Here is a 23,593-nt window from a genome sequence, read left to right as displayed (position 1 = left end):
TAGAAATCAATTGTAAGTAAATGTCCGACATCCGGGTACTTTGTGCGTTCTTGGTTTCTTCGTCCTTTCAATTGGAAGAATAATGTAACTGATGACGTTTCACAAGGACGTCAGAATTGAGAATCGGATAACGTGTGGCAGCCATGTTAGCAGTGCCGACGTCCGCTCACTATCATGACCATGGGAAGCATGAACATTAGCTTAGCATCAAACGGAGTCTCTTATGACACCTATTTGTATCTATAGATGTTCCATGTGTATGCGTCGAACATTTTTGCACCGTACAATGTTGTTTTGTTTGTAAAGCACTTATCAATGGCATCTCATCAAAACAGGTGAGAAATAGAAGCACTAACGTCATTGTTGATGCGCGCACGCCTCATATTAAAAATGATGACGCTTTAAGAAATGTTTTTCACATGCGAGTGATGATTATATTGGCAGGTGGGAGTCAGTGGTAAGTATTAATTGCAGGGCGGCCACAGCCATGCGTGTGGGCGTTTAAGAGTGCGTTATGAGAATTACCTCCGACTGAGGAGGTTATATGGTCTCACCCACGTCTGTTGTTTTGTCTCGCTCAGCACGATTGTCGTGAAACTTGGCAGAGGGGTGTAACATAGGCCAAGGGCCGGCTCATTAGAAACTCAAGGGCACATCCATTAAATGGAGGGAAAAATTCAAATGAAAGACCCGGACTGTTCAAGTGTTTATTGTTTCGTAAAGGTAAGTGCTGGCTCGGCACCAACTTGCATTAACCGCAATTTGGATTCTCAGTCATCAGATATTGATCGGTCTATCGCTCGACAACTGGAGAGCAGCAATTAAACGAGCAAATGCAATTAAACCACGATGCAACATACTGTATGCGGCTGACTTTGAAAGTTTGAAACGTGGAGCTGACTTTTTTTATGCAATAGGAAAAAAGAACAACAAAATCACGTCAACCTAAAGGTCAACGCAGCTGGGTGGGGGGGAAAAAAAAAACGAAAGGTGCAAAGCTATTATCAAGATCACTGATTGTCTCAAAAAAAAGGAAAAAAACAAACTGACCTTTAAGATTACAGCACAAATATGGTAAGAAATCTCTAAATATATTGTTCCCATTTTTAGTACTGGCTTGAAAAGTAACAGATGACATTTTTAGAGAGAGAAAGTTGAGAGTAGGAACATGATCGACAAGCATGTTGGAAGTAACAGCGAAAAGAGCGTCTCCAAGCAGCCCGACATTCCTGTAGCACATCTAAATCACAAATTGAAGATCCTGGGAACCCAAAAGCACAGAACAACCTCCAAAGAAGTCAAAAGTCAACTCCAATGTCAAGTTGCATCAATGTCAGCACCATTTATCGTCATTTGAGCACAAACGGCCTACATGGGAGAGATCAAATTGTTGACATCATAAAAACGGGAGCCTGGAATTTGCCAAAATGTGTTGACAAGCCAATAAGCTTGATGAGACAAAACTGCAACTTTTTGCCAAGGAACATCAGCTCGATACTCACACATCCAAAAATGAGGCAAAAGAAGAACACTGTCAAATGTGGACTAATATGAAGTCACTTTCGATCTAAATCTGCTGAAATATACCATCAGGAAAAATTTTGTTTGCTCATCATGGAAAATTACAAAAAAGGTTTCATTGCAGTGACTGCCTCTAAAGTTGTGCAACAAAAGGGAACAATCATATTTCTCAAGGTCTGTTTGATATTGTTTTTATATATATATATATATATATATAATGCTGTTTGTTCTTCAAAAGAAATCTGATTTTCATTGGTTAATTTTCTTTCAATCTATTATTAATACTCTTGCTGTTTATTTCTGTCTTGAATTGTAATTCCTTCATTGACTCGATGTCATTGCGCAGTACAGTCGATTGGCGTTCACGGCCACAACATGAGGAAAGATGCTACTTACTTTTGGAAATCTATTTAAGGCTAGCTGTGTTTTCTTCAAATAAAATAAGAGCACTTCACACGTCCGGTGCTAGCAAACTATGCATTTCATCTTTTTGCATATGAGGGAGGAAAAGCAATTGACGGAAACAAGGGAGAGGAAATAAAGAGGTAAATCGTTGCCTCTGGAATGCGCTAAATAAATCAACTTCAGTTCAGAGAGCTGCCGGCCAAACTGAAGCGATTATTGTTTATTTTGACTGAAGGCAAAGTCCTGTAAAGGTATCTGATCCTCATTTGCAAGGTCTAGTAGTCCAAGTTGTGGCTGCAGGGTGGGCAGTTTACACTTGCAAGTCTTACACACACACACACGCACATATATATATATATATATATACATATATATATATATATATATATATATATATATATATATATATATATCCCAACGATGCTGTGTGCATAGTTTTTTTTAACAAAAAACGGAGGGAATTTGGCAGTGCAGCAAGGGTAAGATGTCATCACAGGACTGTAATGTGAAAATAAGTCAGCATATGCTACAAGACTGAAACAGAACTCTCGCTTTTGGAATAACACAGCAGCTATGCATCATTACATATTAATGCTCTTACAATTAAATAAAGCTGACGCTCTTGACAGAAGTTAGTGAGGTACTTAGCTACCTTTTTTTTTGATGGGTCTCTACACTTGACTGTGGCACAAAAAGCGCCTGAAGCGTCAACTTCAGTGGAGGCGAATTCGCTTTAAGAGCGTCATCATCTTTCCTTTTTGCTCAATTCCCATGTAGGTGCACATGAATCTTCTATGAAGCCGAGCGTTGTGGAGCTTCACCATTTGTGTAACTTGTTTCATAGCCTTTTAATGTTGAACCCTGTCAGGACTGATCACTGATGATGGGAGCTTGACGTGCACTTGACACGCTATAATCAATAAGTCCTTAATTCTCTCTGTTTACATTATTTTCACTCCTACAACATTCAAAGTTGAAGTGACCCCGGGTCAGTCAGTCACAAGGCAGTTGCGTATCAGTTTCTATCCGTCCGTACCGACCATACGAGTGGACCGAGGCGGCGAATAAGAGAAGGAAGCGTAAAAGTGAAAGATTGCAGACTGCATTCACAACAAGCCGAATGAAAATGCTGGAAGCAGATGTCAGACAGATGGCAAAGTGGCAGAAAGAGGCCAAGTTTACATGACGTACGCCACAAAACCAAAATATATTGAAAACATGCACGATAGCGCATGTCTTTATCCGATTCGCCGGATGTCAGTCATGCAGTTCTTCTTTGGCCCTTATTTGGCTTTTGACAAATTGTCCGCAATCTGCTTCCTCAAATCGTTTTAAATGATCAAGCACAAGAACTGAATAGGAAATAATCCAAACATACATATGAGCACTGCAACATTTGATTGTTCCTGTATTGTTCCAAAATGAGCTCAAAATCGCAGAAAACATCCGATTCATGACTGAGATCACTTCTTTTTTTTTTCTTGCTTTTCCACATTGTGCATCACTCTGTCAATCACAAACAGCATCATGTAAGCAATCTGTCTCGTCACTTGTAAATCAAGTAAACATGTTTGTTACATACCGTTTGATCGCATATGTTGATCCATTCACACACAAAAGTCATATAAATGGCATTTCATCCATTCAGGCTCCAAATAAGCACTTTCACATCGTAGTTTGCGAGGTAAAATGAGCATTTTTGCTCCACATCAAAACACATTGAATAGCAAAAGTGACAGACCCATAACGTTTCACTGGCACACCAGATAGCTCGTAGCAACAAGCTTTGGCTGGCTACTGCTGTGGCGAGACACGTTGTGGAGTCGCTCCTAAATCAGCAATCATCACGTTGGTGACTGGACATAAACTACAGTTGTGTCTTGACAAGTATCGTTCTCACAAAGGGATGATGAGGAAAGATTGAGAAGCCATGCTAATTGCTAAGCTAGCCGAAAACTAACACAGCTAGCGCGTTGAACTCCGGAATTAAATGCTTGGCGACATGACGACACTTTCTACAGCAGTCCGGTTGGAACCACTCAAAATTAGAGAGCATCCAATTTTGATCAATAAAATAGCGTCTGGATCTCTGGAGAGAAAACTCCACCTACTAGCGAAACAGAAGCAAAACCAGAAATGAATTACGGTACGTTACGCCGTACGTCAACCATGAGGAGAAAAATATATGATAGAAAGAATTAAATAATTATCGTATCAGTAACATTATTGGCTTGTTTTCAAAAGAGTGCGAAGATTTGATTTGGAATTTCTGCAATACATTTTCTCTAATTACATACCTTCTTTGTTTTGTTTTTAAATCAGCTTCTTGCTGTTATACACAATGTGATGATTATTTACATATTCTATTCTCAAGTCATGTTCTTATTGTTTAATGAAACGCTTGTTTCCAGGAAATTAGAAAGTTGCTCTTCAAATGAAGCCATTGATTCGCAAAACTGCCCCACAAAAAAAAAGAAATAATAATAATAAAATAAAAGTGAGCTTTGTACACATAATGACTATTCTAGTAACACATGAAGACTAGAATAGTTTGAGGGGAAAACAATTCTCATCTGGGTCCTTACAGTTGGCGACGGCTCCAGTCGAAATTGCCAAATTAACAAGCGGAGATTTGTCACCTCTGATTTTATGCTCACCAGATTTACCTGCCATCCACTTTATGAATAGTCACATAAAATGACACGTTGTTAGCGGCTCCCTCACCCACTGTGTGCCTGCGAGGTCACGCCTTCCACCCTGTCAGACACTGCAGGGTTGCGCTACCTCGCCAGCCTGCAATTATCTGCTGTTGCCGGCTTCCTCTGTTGCGCTCGCTCGCTCACACTCGCTCAAATGCGATGATTGCAGGATGTTAACGTTGGAGATTATGCAGCTGAAAGCTTGAGCACAGTGGGCGCTCGTTGGCGGAAAATGCATAATGCGAAAAATCAAAACATCACAAAGAGGAAAATTGCATGCATCGGCCTCTCAGCTGTATTTGACCAACTGGCTCGGGGACGAGCAACTTTAATGCTGGTGAGGACCACAATTTTTCATCAGTGCAACTTTTTAGCCAGATGTACGACAAAAATGCCATTTTAAATAAAAAAAAAAAAAAGCATGGACAAAATACATGCTAATAAAATAAAAATATAAATATAAAAATACATACTGTATTTCATTTTTCATAATTATTTAAAAAATACATGCTTAAAAGATCCACTATCCTAACCCAACAATGAAGAATTTGACATAAACAATAAAATAACTGTGATTTTCTTGCATAAAATTGCCATTCACGGATGGTACCAAATTGTTGAACAGCAAACCATTTTGTGCATTTCTTGTTTGTTTTTTTCTCAATCGGAAAAAAAAAATGATTAGGCCTAATCATGGTGTACTGTATTACAGCAATATAAAACCTGGTGTATGCGCAACTAAGTTGTCTGCCATCTAGTGGCAATTGGTGATATTACAACTCAAATATTTTCTGATTATTATTTTTTTTCTCTGATTACAACCCATTTTCCCTGAAAAACATAGGATGAATGTTCATCAGCTTTTTTTTTCAAGAATTATTTATGTTTGTCAAACATTTTTTCAGGCATTCCTCCCTGTAGTGGATGAACTCCTCCTGGGTGCCTTTCCTCACAGGGTTCTTCTGTGCCCCGCCATGTTGTGGTTTGCGTGTGTGTCTGTGGGTAGGTACGATCGTGGGGATATTGGGGGAGGGGTGTCCTTTTTTTTTCGTATTATGGATGTTTTAATTGTTCAGCACTTTGAGTTGCATATGAATATAAATAAAGTTTGATTTGATTTGAAACCTTTTTTTTTTTTTTTCAAAATTGATCAAGGGGCCACTCAGTGTAGTCGGCATGCGGCCCTCGGGCCACCAGTTGGCCATCCCTTGCCTGGTGCGTATTGGAGTGAAGTGAAAAGAAAGCTCTTACCGTGGTTGGATTTGGAGGCGTGAACAGGCGTGTAGTGGTTCTTGGACGAGGTTCTGACCGGCGTGTTGTCTTTGGACGAGCCGTTCATCGCCGCAAAGTTCTCGCAATCGTACTGAGAAATGGGAATGGGCCCCTGTTGCCTCAGGATGTCGGCAAGGGCCCTGAGAATCGAAAAGTCAACAGCAAACGTTATAATAGTTTAAAAATGAGGCAATAATGCGTCAAATTGTTAAGACAGTTTTGTGCTATTGTGGATAATTTGGGGCTTCTCTGTTTTGTGTGCTTTTTAGAGCCTGGGAAGATGATGAATGGGAACTAACATTGCATGTGTGAGCATCTCGACTAATGAGGTGGAATTGGAATGTTTTTTGTTTTTGTTTTACACGCCGCCAGGTGCACATGAAACCCTCAAGAGGGAACGAGCGAGAAAAGCCGAGGCGACGGCGATGAAAGAAAGTTGAAAAAGTGTTTGTTTGCTTTTGCTGGCATGGCTTGGAAAGGGGAAATCAAACTACTTTTGCACGACTGCACCGGCTTAAAGCTCTTGTATATCAAATATAAGCTTTTGCTTTGAAATGAATATTTCCGCTCCCCTTGTCGTCCTGTTCTTGATTCAATGTGCATCGGCGCATGCAAGTCGCACGACCTTGCTACAAAGCCCAACATTAACAGTATCCATTATTCAAGTGTTGAATAATGCATAAAAGCATTCAATCTGGAGGAAATAATGTGCATTTGTCAGCATTTGTTTCCAGATGTGGGCGCAGTCTGCAGCCCACTCGTGTCTGATGACGCTGACACGGAAAAGCCGCAGGAGGATGCAGGAGCCGGCTGAGGGCATCAAACGTGGTCACATTTGTGGTGCATATTCCATGTGGCAAATTGACCATATGCAGGAGGTTCAAGGTGTGACATCGAAATGGAAATGACTGCAGTGTCAAAAGATGATTCCCACACAAACGCGCACATTCAAAGAGACGCGTCTGAGTAATGAGCTTCTTTTGAGTCTGTAATTATTTCAGGCTTCCATTCTGACACACTTCTTTGAGGAGGGAACATCTGCTAATAGAATCTGACGTGAAAGGCACGCGTCCTTTCAAATCAGTCACTTTACAGCTGATTTAAGATCATTTTTTTGCTTGGACTTTTCTTAAAATATGACAAAATGGATTATGAATGTTGCTCTGGAAAAGTGCATTTAGCTGGAGAGCCAAAAATGACGGACAAATGATGAAAAATAAGCCCGACTGCAACACTATTTTGACGTTCAAGTGTCCAATTTGAACTGAGCTTCTTTACGACTGTGAAAAAGTGTTTCAGAGCACTTGAACGATCAAACGAGAGGCAGAAAAAGTGAGAAGAATGTTTTTGTATTATGTGCGAGCGGTGCTTCTAATTTTCAGTGACGTAAAAATGTACTGCAGCAGTTCTGTCTACTTTCTTTTTTTTAAACCCTTGCGGTTTTGAGTGTACTGGGATGCAGTTTTACACCGCAGCAGGCTTCATCCATGATGATGTCAGTCCAACGTTTTATGAGTCTTACCTGTGTATGTTCATCTCTTGCGGCGGTTCTGTAGCTTTGTCATAAGCAACTTTGGCCGACACTCCCATCACGATGATGAAGGCGATGATCCCACAGGTGATGTAGACCGCCGTGTTGGTTTGGTCCATGCCCTCGAAAGTCTCCCCCGTCGGCACCGGGGACGGGGCGGCCGTCTGCACCCACACCGGCTTTTGGTAGTTCTTGCACGCCTTTTGATCCAGCCGGTCTTTCTTATACTCGCAGCAGAAGCGCAGGAAGCAAGTCCCGCAGCAGTAGCGATGGTCCGTGTTGTTGCATTCGAACATTTTGTCATACTGGCCGCTGACGTCGTAATAGCCCTGGCAGGTGTCGTGGTTGCTGGCCGGAGCGGGCTGCGGCGTCTTCGGCGGCGGGGCCGCCGTGGGCGCCGCCGCCGTGGCCCTGGGGACCTTCCTGCTCGGCTGTTTGGGCTTCTTCCCACCCGCGGCCGCGCTCAGCGGATCCAGATAAATCAGAAGCAGCAAAAGGTGCCTTATCCCCATGGCGCGCCGCGCGGAGCAAAACGGGACTTTTCTAAAGGCGACTCTGACCAAGCTTGGCGGATGATTCGGGTCCTGCGGAAGTTTGGCCTGCGTCGAGCATCGCGCGGAAGTCAAGGGCACATCTCAGCTGTCATCGCTCATGAAGTCAACTGGAGCTCAAGCCCGCTGCAGCCCACGAGGATGCGATCAGCCGCATATCCAGAGCGGGGCTGGGCTGGGCTCGGGTCGGGTCCTCTTCGGGAGCGCCCTTCATTCGCCTGCTTTGGCGCCCATTCGCTGTCCGAGGTGCTGACGGCTTGGGGCTCGCCTTCCTTCTGCTCAAGTCAAAGTTAGACGGCAGACATAAGTAGAGCTCATTTGGTATGATCACCACGTCAGCGGCACGTCATGCATTCATTATGGCATCATTCCATCAAAGCAGGCATCATAAAACACTTTTGAAAGGATCCACGTGGCTAAGATGTTCTTAATCATTGATGCAAATGTAGTCAAATTGATTCAAATGTACGCAATGATAAATTGTGTGTGCGGAAAGCAAGCCTACCTCTGCTAAAAAAAACAAAAATGAAATGAAACAAAACAGACCCGCTGTGAGTCCTCCTCTGTCCGGATCCACAAGTAAGGCTGCGAAGCAGACCGCCTCTTTTTCTCTCCACTTCTCTCATCTCCCTCCCCCCAGTCTCTTACATCACCGCGTGGCGTCACAACGCAGCCAAGTGTCGGCAAATTGCACACAACCGCCTCATTTAGACCCCCAGCATCCTGCAACAGAGCGTTCGAGCAAGCCGGCTTATTTGCATCGACGGCTCGTCAGGATGCTCGCATGGCACCACATGCACGTTTATTTACGCTCACAATTTTCCTCCACCTTTGTTTGAAAGCCACACATCATCATCATCATCATCATCATCATCATCATCACCGCGCCTCTACGCATGCATCATTTGCAGGATGAATTCATAATTAAGTGTGCTCTCTCTGTCTGGTCTGCGGCCAAGTCAGAGCAGCCGTGGTATTAAGTAGAAATGATGGGGCAATGCTGAAGTCCATTTCAGCACTGCTGCACTGAAAAAAAAAAAAAAAAAAACGCAGCATGCTCATCCTCAGTGGCTAAATACACACAGTCGATCATGATGACCATTCGCACAATACTGCATTAGCAATTGTGTCTTATTCAAGTTACTGCTTGGATTGATGCTGTCAGAGTGCTATAGCCTAATTCAAGTGCAGCATGTTTGGTGTTGTTATTGCAGTTGTGAGAGCTGCGTCTAATATATTGACTCTCTTGTGTAGCTTGGATCGAAATATTTGCCGCCAAGGTCAAGGCAAAAATTCTCATCTTGACTGACCCCCAGTTGCTTCGACAGGAGGTGAAATGAAGAGTCAGCGTTGAAGCGCTTTGAGGGCCTTGTAGGTGCTATACAAGTGAAAGCCCGTTTGCCATCGAAGTAGGCTAAAAGGCATTGTCAAATATTTTGGTTTGACACCTGTCGGCATTGTAATGCAGTGATGCAAGGATGGAGAACAAATATGCACTCTAAAAACACTTGGGTCAAAAATAACCCAAATTGGGTAAAAAAAAAAAAAAAAGAAGATATTTGGGGCTTGTTTGAGTTTTTCATTTAACCCAAATTTGGGGGTTAATTCAATTACACGACTGTGGGTCAAAACTTGATTGATTTGGTCACAACTTTCTTGATTCATTGAAAAACCCAATTCAATTTGGTCAAAACTGAATTTTGTATTATTGAACCCAAAAATTGGGGTCAAATGAAATGAATAACCCCAAAAGCAACCCAATTTGGGGGGTTAATTAAATAACCAAATTGAATTGAGTCAAAAGTTGAAACGACAACTTTTTGGGTGGAATAACTCAAAACATTATTGACTTATTTAACCCCACAATTTGGGCAAAAAATTAATTGATAACCCACAAAGCAACCCAATTTCTTAGGCTGGTTTATGGGTTATTAATTTGACCCAACATAACTGACCCAACTTTTTGAGTTATTTCATCCAAAAGAAATTAATAACCAACAAAGCAACCAATGTTTTTTGGTTGTTTTTTGTTATTGAACCCAAATGTTCAGTCAAATTACATTAATAACCCACAAAGCAACCCAGTGATATGGATTGTTATATGGGCTATTAATTTGACCCAAGTTTTTGGGGTACATTGAATAACCCCAAAAATTCGGTCGGTCCCTTATTGACCCAATTTGAGTTATTTTTAAACCAAATGATTTTAGATTGTAAGGACATGATTCGAGTAAAAATGGTCCAAGAATAACTGCAAGGTTATTACATCTTTAAAAAAATCAATGTGAGTGAACATGCAGTTCCAATGATCTCATCTCATCTCATCAAAAGATCATTTCTGTTTCTCTCGGTGACCACAAATCAGTTCATGTCTTTTTTTTTTCCATGCGGTGATCCCCAGGGATCCATTCTTGGACCTCTCCTGTTCTTAATTTATACATGCTCCCACTTGGTGCCATTATGCAACAGCATAACATATTCTTATGCTGATAACACACAATTATATACACGGTATCGCTTTCTGCTGACCACCTAAACTCGCTTGAGGATCTCATCCAGCGCATTAGTGAATTGAACTGAGACTTTTCTCCAACTTAATGAGGACAAAACACATTTTGTTGGTAGGTCTGAAGGTTCAAAATTTTCTTGCATTCATCTCAAGCACTCAAAAAAATTCTATCAAAAACAAACAAGTATGAGCACATGACTTCAGTTCTAAAGTCTCTCCATTGGCTTCCAGTTAATCCATTTTAAGATTTCACTTCTTGGTTTTTGTTTTTTATCATTTTTTAATAGTGGTGGTGTACATCTGACAGACATATTAGATCCACGTGGACATCTGTCACGATGGGGGCTGTTGGAGGCAGGACCCAAATGCAGCTGGCAACAAAAACAGGGCAAGGCAGGGATGCAAGTCAAAAAGGGGGATTTAATTAACAAAACAAACTAATAAGGAAAACACGAGAGCAACAAGGCATGACATGGACAAGCTGAGATGACAGCAACAGCAACAATGACTCAACAAGAAGTGAAAGAAAGCAGGCTAACTAAATCCACATGGTAACGAGAAAACAACAGACACCTGGGCGAGATACAAGAAGCTGATTGGTCAACACGCTGGGAAGGGAAGACGCACTCAGGTGGACGTGATTACACATAACGAGACAAGGAATACATGACAAATCCCACCCCCACACAACCAAAACATGACAACATCTGTCCTAAGTATACATTCAAAATCAGCTGAAGGTGTTTTTGGTTATTATAATCCAACACCTTAAAGCACTTTTTTTTTTCCTTTAAATGTAATCGAACACATACAGCATCTCGCTCACTTTTAATGAGTTCTGTTGTTTGTTTGAATATGCACTTTTAATGTACTGCCATCTTGCTTTTTATCACATTGACTTTATGCTTGCTGTGGAGTGTTATTGACATTTTTCAATCAGTTTTACAAACAAACAAATATTCCTATTTCTGTTATTCTTATTTTTACACAATTTCTTTATTGGAGTAATTTATCATCCACATTCTGCAAGGACATACAACGTATAGCAAACACAAGTTTTTAAAAAGAACCATTTCCAACAAACAAGTATTTTTTCATACCAGCATGGACAGCATTGATCAAATAAATATTAACCTCAAAGTCTGATGCGCTGGATTCAAATCTTCTCTGTGCTGAGTTAATTGCAAGCCCTCCTTATTTGAAGTTTGTATCAAATTGGGGAGGGACGAACGTTTGCATGTAATTGGCCTTACACCTTCAAGTTTGAATCTCTTAAGCTAAATAGAGAACATCAAAAGGCTGATTTGTGCGTATGAGAGCGTGTTTGTAACAAACAAACAGAAAAGGCAACGTTGCCTCGGCAGATGAAATCATCCGACTTCATTGCACGCGACTGCAACAAAACGCAGCAGCTGAGGAGAAAGTGAAGTTCACGCTTTGGATTTGCAATCAACCCTTCAAGAAGGCAACACACCAAAAGGGCGTCTGGCGGTCAGCAGTTAGTGCCGGAGAAGTGTGAAAGATGCGGCATCAGAGTAGCATCTTCCACTGCCGTTGGCCACGTTGTTCGAGAAAACGTGCGACATGATGCAAATCCTGCACACGAGGTCTTATTTACGATGTCTCTGGCAGACAGGAGGAACAACACCACAAACAGACAATTATTTGGAGAGGAGGGACACCGCAGAGCAAATAGGGAATGCCAAGTGCTCTGTTTTCATAGGCAGGCGTGTTGCCATTTTCATTAGCCAAGTTTAGTTTGTGAATTTGGTAGACTAGATTTTCGACTCGCTAAACTGAGGTCTAACCCGTGGCGCGGTTGGGGTAAAGTAATGCCAAGTGCTGCGAATGAGAGGAGCCGCTTCGATTGGTTGGGAGTTAGCAGCGTTCCATCCCACAACGGCTCAAAACGCCCTGTAACACCCAATTCTACCTGCGCTAAGTCTCGGAAAACACCAAAAGAAAGAAAACTCCATGGCATGCACACAGTTAGTTTGTGCACAAAAACAGGGGCTGTTATCTTTATTTTTCACTGTTGTCCTAATTCTGATACATGTAAATGAAGTTTTTTAGAATATGCCGAAGGCCAGTTAAAAACAACAACAACAAAAAATGGCAACAAACGGCCCCGAGCTCGACTTTGTATTCTCTGCACAGCAAAGCCCGTTTGGGATTCATCCTTGCCTGGAGTGCTGACGAACCGCTTGTCTTCTCTGTTGCTTGCTGTTTGACAATGCGAGGTCAAGATGATCATCGTTACTAAAAGGCAGGAATCAAAAACAACAACACAAGGTTGTGTTTTTTTTTTTTTTTATCTGTGAGGCTTCCTTCTGGAAAGTGTTAAAGCTTAAAAAAAAAATGAAATTTATCAAATGTTTTTTGTATTTCCCCAGGCGCAATCGCGCTTTATTTTTTTGATGGTGTTGTCTTATTCGAAGGTTGAAAATTCTCTCAGCTCTCTTTAGCAGGATGTGCGTCGACATGTTTTCCTGTCAGATGAGAACATAAGAACGCATAAGCTAATCATGAAAAATAATGCCACATTTATTTTGCCATATGGCTTTTTACAATCTATTTACCGAGCTTCAAGAATTGTTCCAATGTCACCTGACAACTGAGCATTTTCGTTTACCTTTTGTGGGGCAAAAAAACCCATATTTGGTTATATTTGTTGAAAAGTATGTACAACTTGCTGGTATTTATGATCTTTTTCTTCCATTCCAACTGCTTGTGATTGTAACCGAGTGTCCACACTAAGCAGAAGGGGAAGAAATGTGAGGTTGCAGTCACATAGCACATTGAAAGTGGAATGAGGAAGCTCGTACTCAAAATGTAAAAACGTCAAATTTGGACATGCACAAAAATGTGTTGGCACTTGGGAACCAAAAGGCAATTGAGCCTAAAGAACTGCTCTTCTCCCTCACTAGTTGTCAGTGACTCGCAAGGAACTCTCCAAACAACTCTCAAATTCAACCTATGAAAAATTCAGTCAGTGAGCATAGCACATGTTTTGGGAATGTGCGAAGAATCCAGAGAAAGAGCATGCAAACTCCGGGCCCAGATTCTAACCTTTTGGCATTTGAACCATTTTGTCAGTCTTTATTACACCGTGTGGTCTCTTTGAGATTGAAATCTCGTTTACAAGACAAAATTGGGAACAATAAACATTTACAACACAGATACAGAACATAGCAACAGAAAATTAGCAGTGACAAATCTAGCAATAGTGATTTCAAGTCTCCTGGATCAATGCTTGAGTCCAGTTGGAGGGATTGTAATTTGTTCTGTTTGAATGGAGCATCATAACGACAGCTGGATTTATGGAACAATGTTGGTGTGCATTGGTGCAATGTTTAATAGAAAGCGCCGAGATCGTGATCGGTAGTTGTTAGACTTTGGTGAGCGGAAAGAAGTATATTAAATTGGACTTTTATTTTCTATATGAATAATACTGCTAATTGTCCATAGGGGACATTGAAAATAAATAAATAAATAAATAAATGTATAGATAGGTCTGGTGCCACTGAACATTTTTTGGGGGGTTGAAATTGAAAAAAAAATATTGATAAATGACTTAGTTATCACACTTCAAATGAAAAGACATATTTTGGGCAAAATCACAAGAATTGAAACAAAATAAAATTTGTGCCCAGGGGTTAAGAAGTGTCTTGTTGATAAGCTGAATAACAAGTGAAATATTTCTTCTGGAGTGTAACGAGGGCCACCCGACATTTTCATACAGTGTGCAGTGATGCGTAAGAAAATGGTCATCAATTATGTAATGTAATGCACCATTATAGGCCGGGTTTAACTGTTGAGTTGGTAGCATGTCAGTACATGATACCATCCTAATCAAGAATAGATGAGAAAATTAATTGTTTTATAAATAATCAATTTGGATTCTGAAGCAGTCTGACTTGAGTCGTGACTCGGGTTGAGTTGGAACTGGGAGCATCTAAATTGAAATCATCAGCAAAACAAAATGGACATTAGGAAGAAAATTGTGTTTACGTATCGGGAAAACAGCAATGGTCGAACGATGCATCCCTGTGGCACCCCATTTGTGATGATAAGTGGACTTGATTGAGTCGCATCAGCAACAACAGCTGAAGTTCTGTCATTGATTTATTGAGGTCAATGAAGAGGGCAGCAAAAACTGTTTTGTTTTGTTTAAGACAGAAACGGAAACAGAAGACATTTTGCTGCCTCAAATTAAATATAATGAAACAAAATATATTGTACTGCTTTATTCATTTTACAATAAGTGATTGCAACGGGCGGTATATGACAGAAATTCTGAGCTTCAAAACAGTTTAGGCATGCTAAGAGATTAGCACGCTCGTATTAATTTGATCACAACTGCAACATTTCTTGAAAGAAAAAAACCGGACTGAAGAAATGATACTGTAACAATTGTCTCAGTGGTTGCTTGGCTACAAAATACAATTTACTTATCACGTTTATCTGATTGGCCTAATATTGTATCGACAAAGATTCATTTAAATCTCTTCATTCATAAAGATTTCTCCTCAAAATTGTCAAAATAGGCTTGTAAAAATCTACATCTTGCTTTTCCAACATCTGTATTTTGTTGCAATGAATTAGGATTATGGAAGGACATGGCAAGAGCACCCTTATGAAACTGCAAATATGTTTTCCTGCTTGGAGCGGTTTGTCCACTTGAAACATTACATAAGCGCTTATGTGCATGGCAACTAGTCTAGACTCACGACCACTGAGTCATTAGTGCCCAAAAGCATTGCAGTTGTTGTGTCTGTGTTGTTGTCCAGGAAATATGAAATATGTACCTTTGCACAGTCCGCTCTGTTTGGAAAAGAGACAATTAGCATTTTTGCTTTCCGCCAGCGGTTTGATGACTGCAGTTGTTTGGGCTAGTGGCTCCTTGTTCAAAGTGAAATCTTCTCTTTTCAAACTTACCTGAATGCTTTATGCACATCAGGCTCAAATTGATAGATGGGCTTCGGAAAGGGATTTGTCCTTCAGGAAATGACGGCGGAAGGTACGTCTCACCTCTGACGATTGAATACATCCCAAATTCATTCACTTGGATTAGATTGCGAATGGCGAGTGACACGCCGAGCAGCTAAAGAGAGCGTGATGATATTTGCGTCTGAATCGCAAAGCAACAACGATGCTGATCGGGAAGCTGAGAAGCAGTTGCTTGGTTACCACGTTTTACGACGCTATCCTACTGGTCATGAAAAATTCAAACTGGTGACAGAACCGTCCTCCAGGATTTCCGCTATGTGATATGGATGCGCTTGGGGACATCTGGATCAAAACATCAAGTTATAGCACACATACAGCAAAATAAATATACACTGCGCAGTGCACAACGTACATAATAACGGTTGTCACTCAACAGTTTATGAGCAAGTTTCAGGAGCTACAAAAAAGTGGGGAAACAACTCTAAATGAAAGATTGATGTTTCTTTTTTTCGTAAATATATTTAGCAGTTTCTCAGTCTAAGGAATTAGAATCACACGTGCGCAAATTCATAGCCAGGCTTGGAGAATAGCTGTACCAGTGTTACATATTCTGAATATGCAACTGTATTCCCTAAGTTACATATAAAAAAAAATAAAAAATAAAAAACGTTTATTTTAGCTCTCACCGCAACAAGTAGATAAATTGTGACGTGTCCTCCAAACGTGGACATTTTAAAAGCATCACAAAGGAAAGCAAAGACAGATGTGTTGACCGGTATTCAATACTCATTGAAGGACTCATTTATCTTAAATAACATTTACAAACAATAATGTGAGCTGTCAGAGTCTTGCAGCTTCCTGCTACAGTGAAATACTATTTAAACACCATAGAAAAAAATGAAAACGGCTACAATTGTGACTGGGATCAAAGTAACTTTGCAGTTGACGTAACGCATCATCATCATCATCATCATCATCATCATCATCATCGTATCATAATTACAGTCACGTTATAACAACAGCAACTTTGTTATGGAGTCCATCCATCCATCCATAGATCGATACATGGATTCCAAACGGTGTCAATCGCGCAGTACGCAGATTTTTTATATTAGCGGGCTGGCCTTGTACCTTGGGGGACACTGTTGAAAAATATAGATTGTAACTATTTATTATTTTGTCCTCATTAGCATATTTGTTATTCAAGAGCAGACACCGAGAACTGTCAGATGGTATCAATAGCGTTTTATTTATTGGGGGACGTTTTGCTGCTTGTTTATGATACTCATCCTACAGACACTGTCATGTTTTGGTTCTGTGGGGTTGGGATTTGCTTTTCTTTTGGTGTTTTTGGGTGTGTTTGTCTGCGGTTGGTGGTTTTGTCATGTATTCCTCATTTCTTCCCTTGTCTCATTTGTCTAACCACGTCCACCTGAGTGTGTCTTCCCTTCCCAGTGTGTGACCAATCACGGGCCTCAGCCACTTGGCTTTCCCACAGGTGTGTCTCTTTAGGTCATTAGTGTTGCTGGATTTAGTCTGTTGTGTTTGTCCACTCAGTGTGGGTGCATTGCTGGTGTTACGTGGATCATTCTGGGTGTCTTGTGTGTCAAGCTGCAGTTCTGTCAAGTCCTGCTACAGTTCTGTCAAGTCAAGCTACAGTTCTGTCAAGTCCTGTCAAGTGCAGTTCGTCAGTAAGTGACAAAATGGCCGCCTTCTGATATTGATAAATAACTGCTGGATTTTGCTGCTTAACTCATATTCCACTAATGCAACATTAATCAAAATACCATATTTTGACTAGTTCCGGTGATGTCACATCATCATCAAATTATGATCCGATTATTAATTTGCCACGCCCCCTCGAATTAAATGTCCTAATGATCACCCGTTTGTGCACAGCATTAGTATTCATGTGTATATTTATGTTTATTTTGGAGAACAAATATTTTCACTTTGACCAATACTGTCCACTTGTTTTGAGACCATTTGCCCGTCATTTCATCAGCTGAAAGTAGTTGCTGTGCGTGGCAGCTGGAACTGGCTTTTATGTTAATCTTTTTTTTTTTTTTTTTTTTTTCAGAATCTCGCCATTATTTTTAATTATGAGCTGAGCAACCGCAACACTGTTGTGTGTCTTCTGTGACTTTATAGTGCTTAGCAGCTGTCCGGTGTAAATCCCTACTGGTTTTTTTTTTTTTTTTTTACACTGTGGCGTTATACATTCTCGTTAACTATTTGTTTACTGTTGGCAAATTGGGTGGATGGATGGGGTAATTATATTTTGTCTTGGGTGTGCCAACTATTTTAGTAATGCATTTCCGAGATCAGTTTATCATTAAGAAGTAACATCCAAAGCGCAACAAAAAGTTTGAGTGTTTGTGGGGCCATTAGTGCAAGTTCCTGCTGACCAGTTGAGCAGAATAAAGGCTCTTAACCAAATTTGGAGTGCCTTAGAACTTTTCTTTTCTTCTTAGTAATTTTAAGCAAGCCATCATAACAAGTCATGCAGAATAAAGGCTGTGGAGACATTTTCACGGTGCTTTTCTATTTCCATATGAGCACCAGAAAACGCACTGAGGCTCATAATCATTAGCGAGAAAACGTCAAGCTTGTTATTATGCATGTATGGGCAGAAAATGGCTCATGTTTGGAGCGTTTTGGAGAAGTTATGTGGCCTAGGGGGCACAGTTTGCAAATGAAATGGCTTTCTATTAGTTATATGCCGAGATGATCCGCATTGCCTGAACGAGAGGAGGACCGGAGGCAGGCAAACGCTTTGCTGTTCCAGCACTGACAAAGCAAATGAAGCGGGCCCCGTCTGAGCAGGCCACCATTGTTCTTGACTCTTTTTGCTCTCTCTCTCTCTCTCTCCAGGGGCCAATCCTTTATACGTGCCGTGTTCTGCCATTAGCATGACCCAATTTCTTTTGAAAAGTCTGCTTTCCAAATTGCAGAAAGAGCTCTGACTGGTACAAGAGCTTTTAACACAAACTGCCCCCTTGAGTTAACTATGCGCGCTGCTGAGTCCTCTCCGTAAAGTGCTTTGTCAAGAATTTTCTGATAATGCTTTGTTTTTTGCCCACAGGGCTCCAAGTTAGAGCCGATGGCTCTGAGCAAGCAGGCTGCGGGGGGGAAACACGCAGCTTTTCTTAACATGCAAAAAGGGACAAGATGAAGTGATGCTTCTTGATCATACTCAGCACAGCCATTTTTTTTTTTTTTTTTTTAGTGCCAAATGGACCTAAATGCTCTACATCACAACATTTTGAATCATGTTTTGATTTATTTTTTTAGCTTTCTGCTGTATGTGTGCCAGCTGCATTCGTAAACAGAAGGGACGGGCTAATTATATTTGTCAACATGGTGGCATCGTCACTTTCCTTGTTTGTTGGAATTCCAGTCTCGGCTCCTGCGTGCGGAAGCAACAACAAGACGCCGGAATGTTTCCGTAATTTACAGCCAGACTTGGAACTGAATGAGTCTGTTTGAAGATCCTGGTTGCCTTTTGATCCGTTTATACATTCCGAGTACAGCACAGTTGAGATTATGAATGATTCTTACTGTAGTGCACCAGCGCTTTGTAGAATAGAATGATTTGCTGTTGATGTGAAGTGTGAGTCTGCTGGATGTTACACGCTTGTTGAGATTGAAAGCTTCCTTGCAATGTCGTGCAATTCATTGTTTCGATTAGGATCATCTTCTTCAATTGGGATCGCTCGTGAGATACACACTTCATATGAATAGGTCATCGAACATGTCTGATGCATGAGTATCATTAACTCATTTGCTCACAAAAATGTATAAATATGTTCTATTTTAATATTACCATACTCCCAAAGACGTATTTATATGTTTTATGTTAGAGCATAAAGAAAGCTTTGATGCAGCCTCTGAACTGAAGTGAATACTTGAAGCAATGGTAGTTATTATAAAAACGGCCAGTAGGTGGCAGCAGAGAATACAAGAGGCCATGTTTTTCCCCAGTGTTTAAAACAGATTTGTGAATGATGATGAAACTTAGCTATAGTCTAATGCTAATTTCTGCAAAACTGAAACAGATATAAATATACTTTTTTTTTTTTTTATGAAAAATGAACTTTTTGGTACTTTAGCCGTGTTCAAATGCCAATTCCGCACCAAAAACACGCCGGAAGTGGTGCTTTCCTTCCATTTGAGAAATTCAAGGTCATTCTGCTCTCCAAGCACCAGCGAGTTGCGGCGCACGTTCGGATCCGCTAACTTCCAAACAGCTCCACCTTTGCCACTTAATTGCATTTTCTTCAAACAACAGCCACTACTTCAACTGATTGGCTCATTTTCAGTCAGAGCTTGTAAATGTAATTGAGCAACTGTTCCTTTGACTGAAATTCGGGCTCTTGTGCTTCAGACTCAATCAACGGACAGCTGGATTGATCCCGCTTGTCCTTGGTCAACTCACCGTCTGATAGTATCTTTTCTTCTGAATTATGAATAACACTGTATTTAATTGCGTTGGCTTATGAGTGCACCCGTGGTTCTTTGACATGAGAGAATTGCTACTACATCACTATAATTATCATTACAATTTAAAGTGTCTCCATGTGGTACATCGAGTACAAAATACATACAGGAAAGATGACATTTGCCAGTTGAACTTCATCTGAGCTACAGAGAAGGTAATGTTCCCTCACTGTCCTGAGGAAACACTTAAACCATCATTAAGCATTCATGTACAATTATTTATCAATTGTGCACGCGTCTCCTTACATTATATCGTAAAGTACTTTCTTGAATTCGTGATACAGGTAAATGTTTATGCAGTTCACCGATTACACATCAGTTACCACAAAGTAAAGTGGTGCACTATCAAAGCTGGGGGGAAGGCAGCAAGCCCCCGCAAATCATGTCAATGCTTCCCAGAGGACGACTTTTCCAGATGCCGCCGTTTTTTCCTCTTCACTGAGGCTTTCGCACATTGTGGGTGCGTGGACATATGTGTGCTCTTATCGTACAATATCTCAAGTATGAACGTGTAAAAGTGGGTCACAGCTGCCTATAGGAAACCATTTTCACAAGCCAAAGCCTTTATTTGGACAGAGGAGAAATGAAATGCGCATCAAACTTCAGCCTCATCTCAAATCGTATGTTCGTTCCTATGAAATGGAGCGCAACATGGGGGGAAAAAAAAAAACAGTACGACGTAAATTTCCCAAATAGGCTGTCATGGCGATATGCGTCCATTCGAGGCGCCTCCTCCTCTTCCACTTTTATGGGCCTTCCAAGCAGCATTTCATTTCTCGGCCATATCTTTTCTGTCTCCCAAAGATGAGGGAAGCTTGTTTCTCATGTTGACCTTATCTTTGTTGTGGGGGGAAAATCCATTTGAGGGACTTGCATTTTCAATTTCAGCTTCAAAGTTTGGGGCCTCGAATAATTCCTCTTCAAAGACACACAAATACACAACAAAGTTCTGTGGATTGTTTATATTGTGTGTGTGTGGGGGGGGGGGGGGGGGGGGGGCTTTCATTTAGTAGCGTTTTACCACTTGAGGATGGACTGAAGATATGGACAAACATTCACACAAGCATGAGCAGAACATGTGAACGTCTTCCATATTCGTCCAACATTTGTTTTTATAGGTATGTTGAGTTTGCTTTGCTTGGATTTTGGTTGTATCGTGATTTCCAAGTGTCTGTTTTTCATCATGTCTGTCTCGTTAGGTTATTCTGTATCTGCCTTTCCTAGTCAGCCTGATGTCCCGTGTCTTCCCATCAGCTCCCTCAGTTTCAACTCGCGCGTCGAATCTTATTGCATAGAAGACTGGCCATCAATCAAACCAAATCACACAGTTTCTACAGATTTGTTGGTCTTTGCATCAATAATAAAAATAGCTACTATGATCAAATAGATAAAAGATTGTTTATTTGTAGCCTCCTATGGCCCACCTGTGGGAACAGGTATGCGTCGGTGTATCCGCCTTTTTCCCTTCATACACCGCATCGTATACCATCTTTGTGTTGAATTAAACAGGCCCGGATTTCATTTGAACTCGGGGAGATTCTAAAATCTTGGATAACACCGACCGAAGTGAATCCAACAAGATCAGTGCAACTCAGAAACAAAAATGTCAGCATGGGGAGCGTCCACAAAATGAAGATTGCACGTCAGGTGTTATTTATCAAGCGTGACGCACTCACATGGGTTCGAGGAACAGTGGTCCACATTAGCTGGGTATTAGTTTTCCAGCTCATTACCCGGACTTCCTTGAATCCGCGTGTCTCTCCTGGGACACGTTCTGCTCTCGCCACGGGAAAATCCATCACATGAATTTAGCAACATTGTGGACAAAGGGAAAACAAACTGTGGCTAATGCCTAAAGCGAAAAAGCTGTGCGTTGTGCGTTTTCGGGTACTAATGAGTACTCCAGGCTCTCAAGTTCTGCATCATCCATATGTGCAGGGCCATCGGCACATGCTAGCTCGGCCTCAGCAACTGTATTTCGCTCTCTCTCTGGCTTCCATCTCACTGCTGTGGTAAATAAAATGTGCCCGAGGCTCGCCTGAAAAAAAACGCAGCTTTTATGAGAAGCTTTATGGCGTCCGTCTGACCTGGTCATACAAATAAATATATCAGGATGCTACACTTATTGAAACAGAAATGATGTGTTGTACTGATGCGACGTGCCAAATCTGTGACGTGTTGTCTTTACATTCCACCGTTTTATATGCTTCACATTGGACCCAACCATGGCAGCAAAAGAAAGCGATTCGAAAGCCACTAGTTTCGTTTACGTGAAAAGCATTGACCTTGTTTTCAATAAGACCAGCAGGCAGGCGGAAGAAAAGAAAAGAAAAGAAAAGAAATGAAGACAATGAAAAAGGAAAATCAAAGTGAAGCATGGAGAACTAACATGCAAAATAATGTCATGTAATCATTGTTGTCATTATTATTTTTCACATGCATTTATTTTTGCCGCATGTCCCTGGACCAAAATGACCTAATTTTGCCAAAATGTTGGGCTTTAAGTCTTTTTGTGTAACATACTAGAGTTACAGTATTTAAGAAAGACAACCTAACCGGTTTAAAATTGTCACATTGCTGTAAAATTGTGTAACGTTTTGAGATTCCATTTAAAACCGAAGTGATGCAGCTTCCACACCCTCTAAGGCAGTTGTAGGGACGCCTGTTTTCCTTGTCTCCCTCCTCCAACACAGCTGACTCAAATGATCAGCTCATCAGCAAGCTCTGTAGAAGCCTCCTGATTATCGAATCATGCGTTGGTGGAGGGAGACAACAGAACACGGTTCCTAAGGAATGTTTTGAACACGCATTGAGTTGTGACACCATAAAACATTCCGAAGCACTGTAAAAGAGACTGTATATGTTGTATTATTTCTTCCATATCAATTCTCTCGACAGATTTGCTCCAAAGACTGCACTGATCCCGATCATATCTGCGGTGTTTTGACGTTAATGATGCTTGTTCAAGGGAGACGCTTGCTTGGAATAGTTTCTCATATACGAGGCAAGGAGGTCTAATATTGAAGTGGAAGACTTAATCCTACTAATTGGCTCACACTAATGGTGTCCACAGACAGCATGTTCAAAGAAGATATTTTTGATAAGGGCGATCACAGATTTACTAACAAGCTGTGTATGGAAGCGTTTAGTCATTGGCACTCATTAAGGAGTGATGCCAGTCGAATAAAGTACTTCCAGATAATTGTAGTCGCCTGCAATAAGTTTAGAAAAGAAGATTGTCTGAGCTCTCCCATCGAAAATGAGTTTGAACTTTACTCACTGCATTGTAGCGGAACGTGTTCTTCAAAATGACTTCTTACTTTACTTGTCCTCATTCAGTCAATGGCAATCGCGCTTTGCTGAGCATGAGAAACGAGTGACGTGCATGCATTGATTGGCTAAATGCTAAGTGCCCGCCCTCAGGAGACGCTCCCAAACAGGAAATCACGCACCTATCCAGTAATATATACAGATCAGTGACATGAACCCGCAACGAAGCCCTGAGTGCCTGTGAGCCGTGAGCGTTTTAAAAACGATATTTGACTGTCGCGAATCGGTGTATTTCGGTTATGACGGGTGTCCAATAATTTCCATCAAAATACGATCATTTTGAGTCTATGGTACGATAATCCGATATTTCCCACCCGGCAACGCT

At 41.1% G+C, this 23,593-nt stretch overlaps 1 protein-coding gene across 4 annotated transcripts in view; it reads right to left on the bottom strand.

Annotated features, from left to right (window-relative positions):
* The window catches only part of shisa6 (shisa family member 6), a 50,281-nt gene extending 41,527 nt beyond the window's left edge, over positions 1-8,754 (bottom strand). For 2 of the 4 annotated variants that reach the window (XM_077501623.1, XM_077501624.1), the window contains exons 1-3: positions 8,485-8,751; positions 7,420-8,254; positions 5,877-6,037 (exon numbers count right to left, since the gene is read on the bottom strand). In XM_077501623.1, the coding sequence (XP_077357749.1) occupies positions 5,877-6,037; positions 7,420-7,940 (682 nt within the window). In that variant the 5' untranslated portion in view covers positions 7,941-8,254; positions 8,485-8,751. Of the gene's footprint in view, positions 1-5,876; positions 6,038-7,419; positions 8,255-8,484 lie in introns of all 4 variants that reach the window. The other 2 variants (XM_077501621.1, XM_077501622.1) reach the window with 2 other exon arrangements.
* Positions 8,755-23,593: the final 14,839 nt, after the last annotated feature.

The sequence above is a fragment of the Festucalex cinctus genome, chromosome 17 (genome assembly GCF_051991245.1).
Source record: "Festucalex cinctus isolate MCC-2025b chromosome 17, RoL_Fcin_1.0, whole genome shotgun sequence".
NCBI lineage: Eukaryota > Metazoa > Chordata > Actinopteri > Syngnathiformes > Syngnathidae > Festucalex > Festucalex cinctus.
This window is presented reverse-complemented; position numbering and strand designations above follow the sequence as displayed.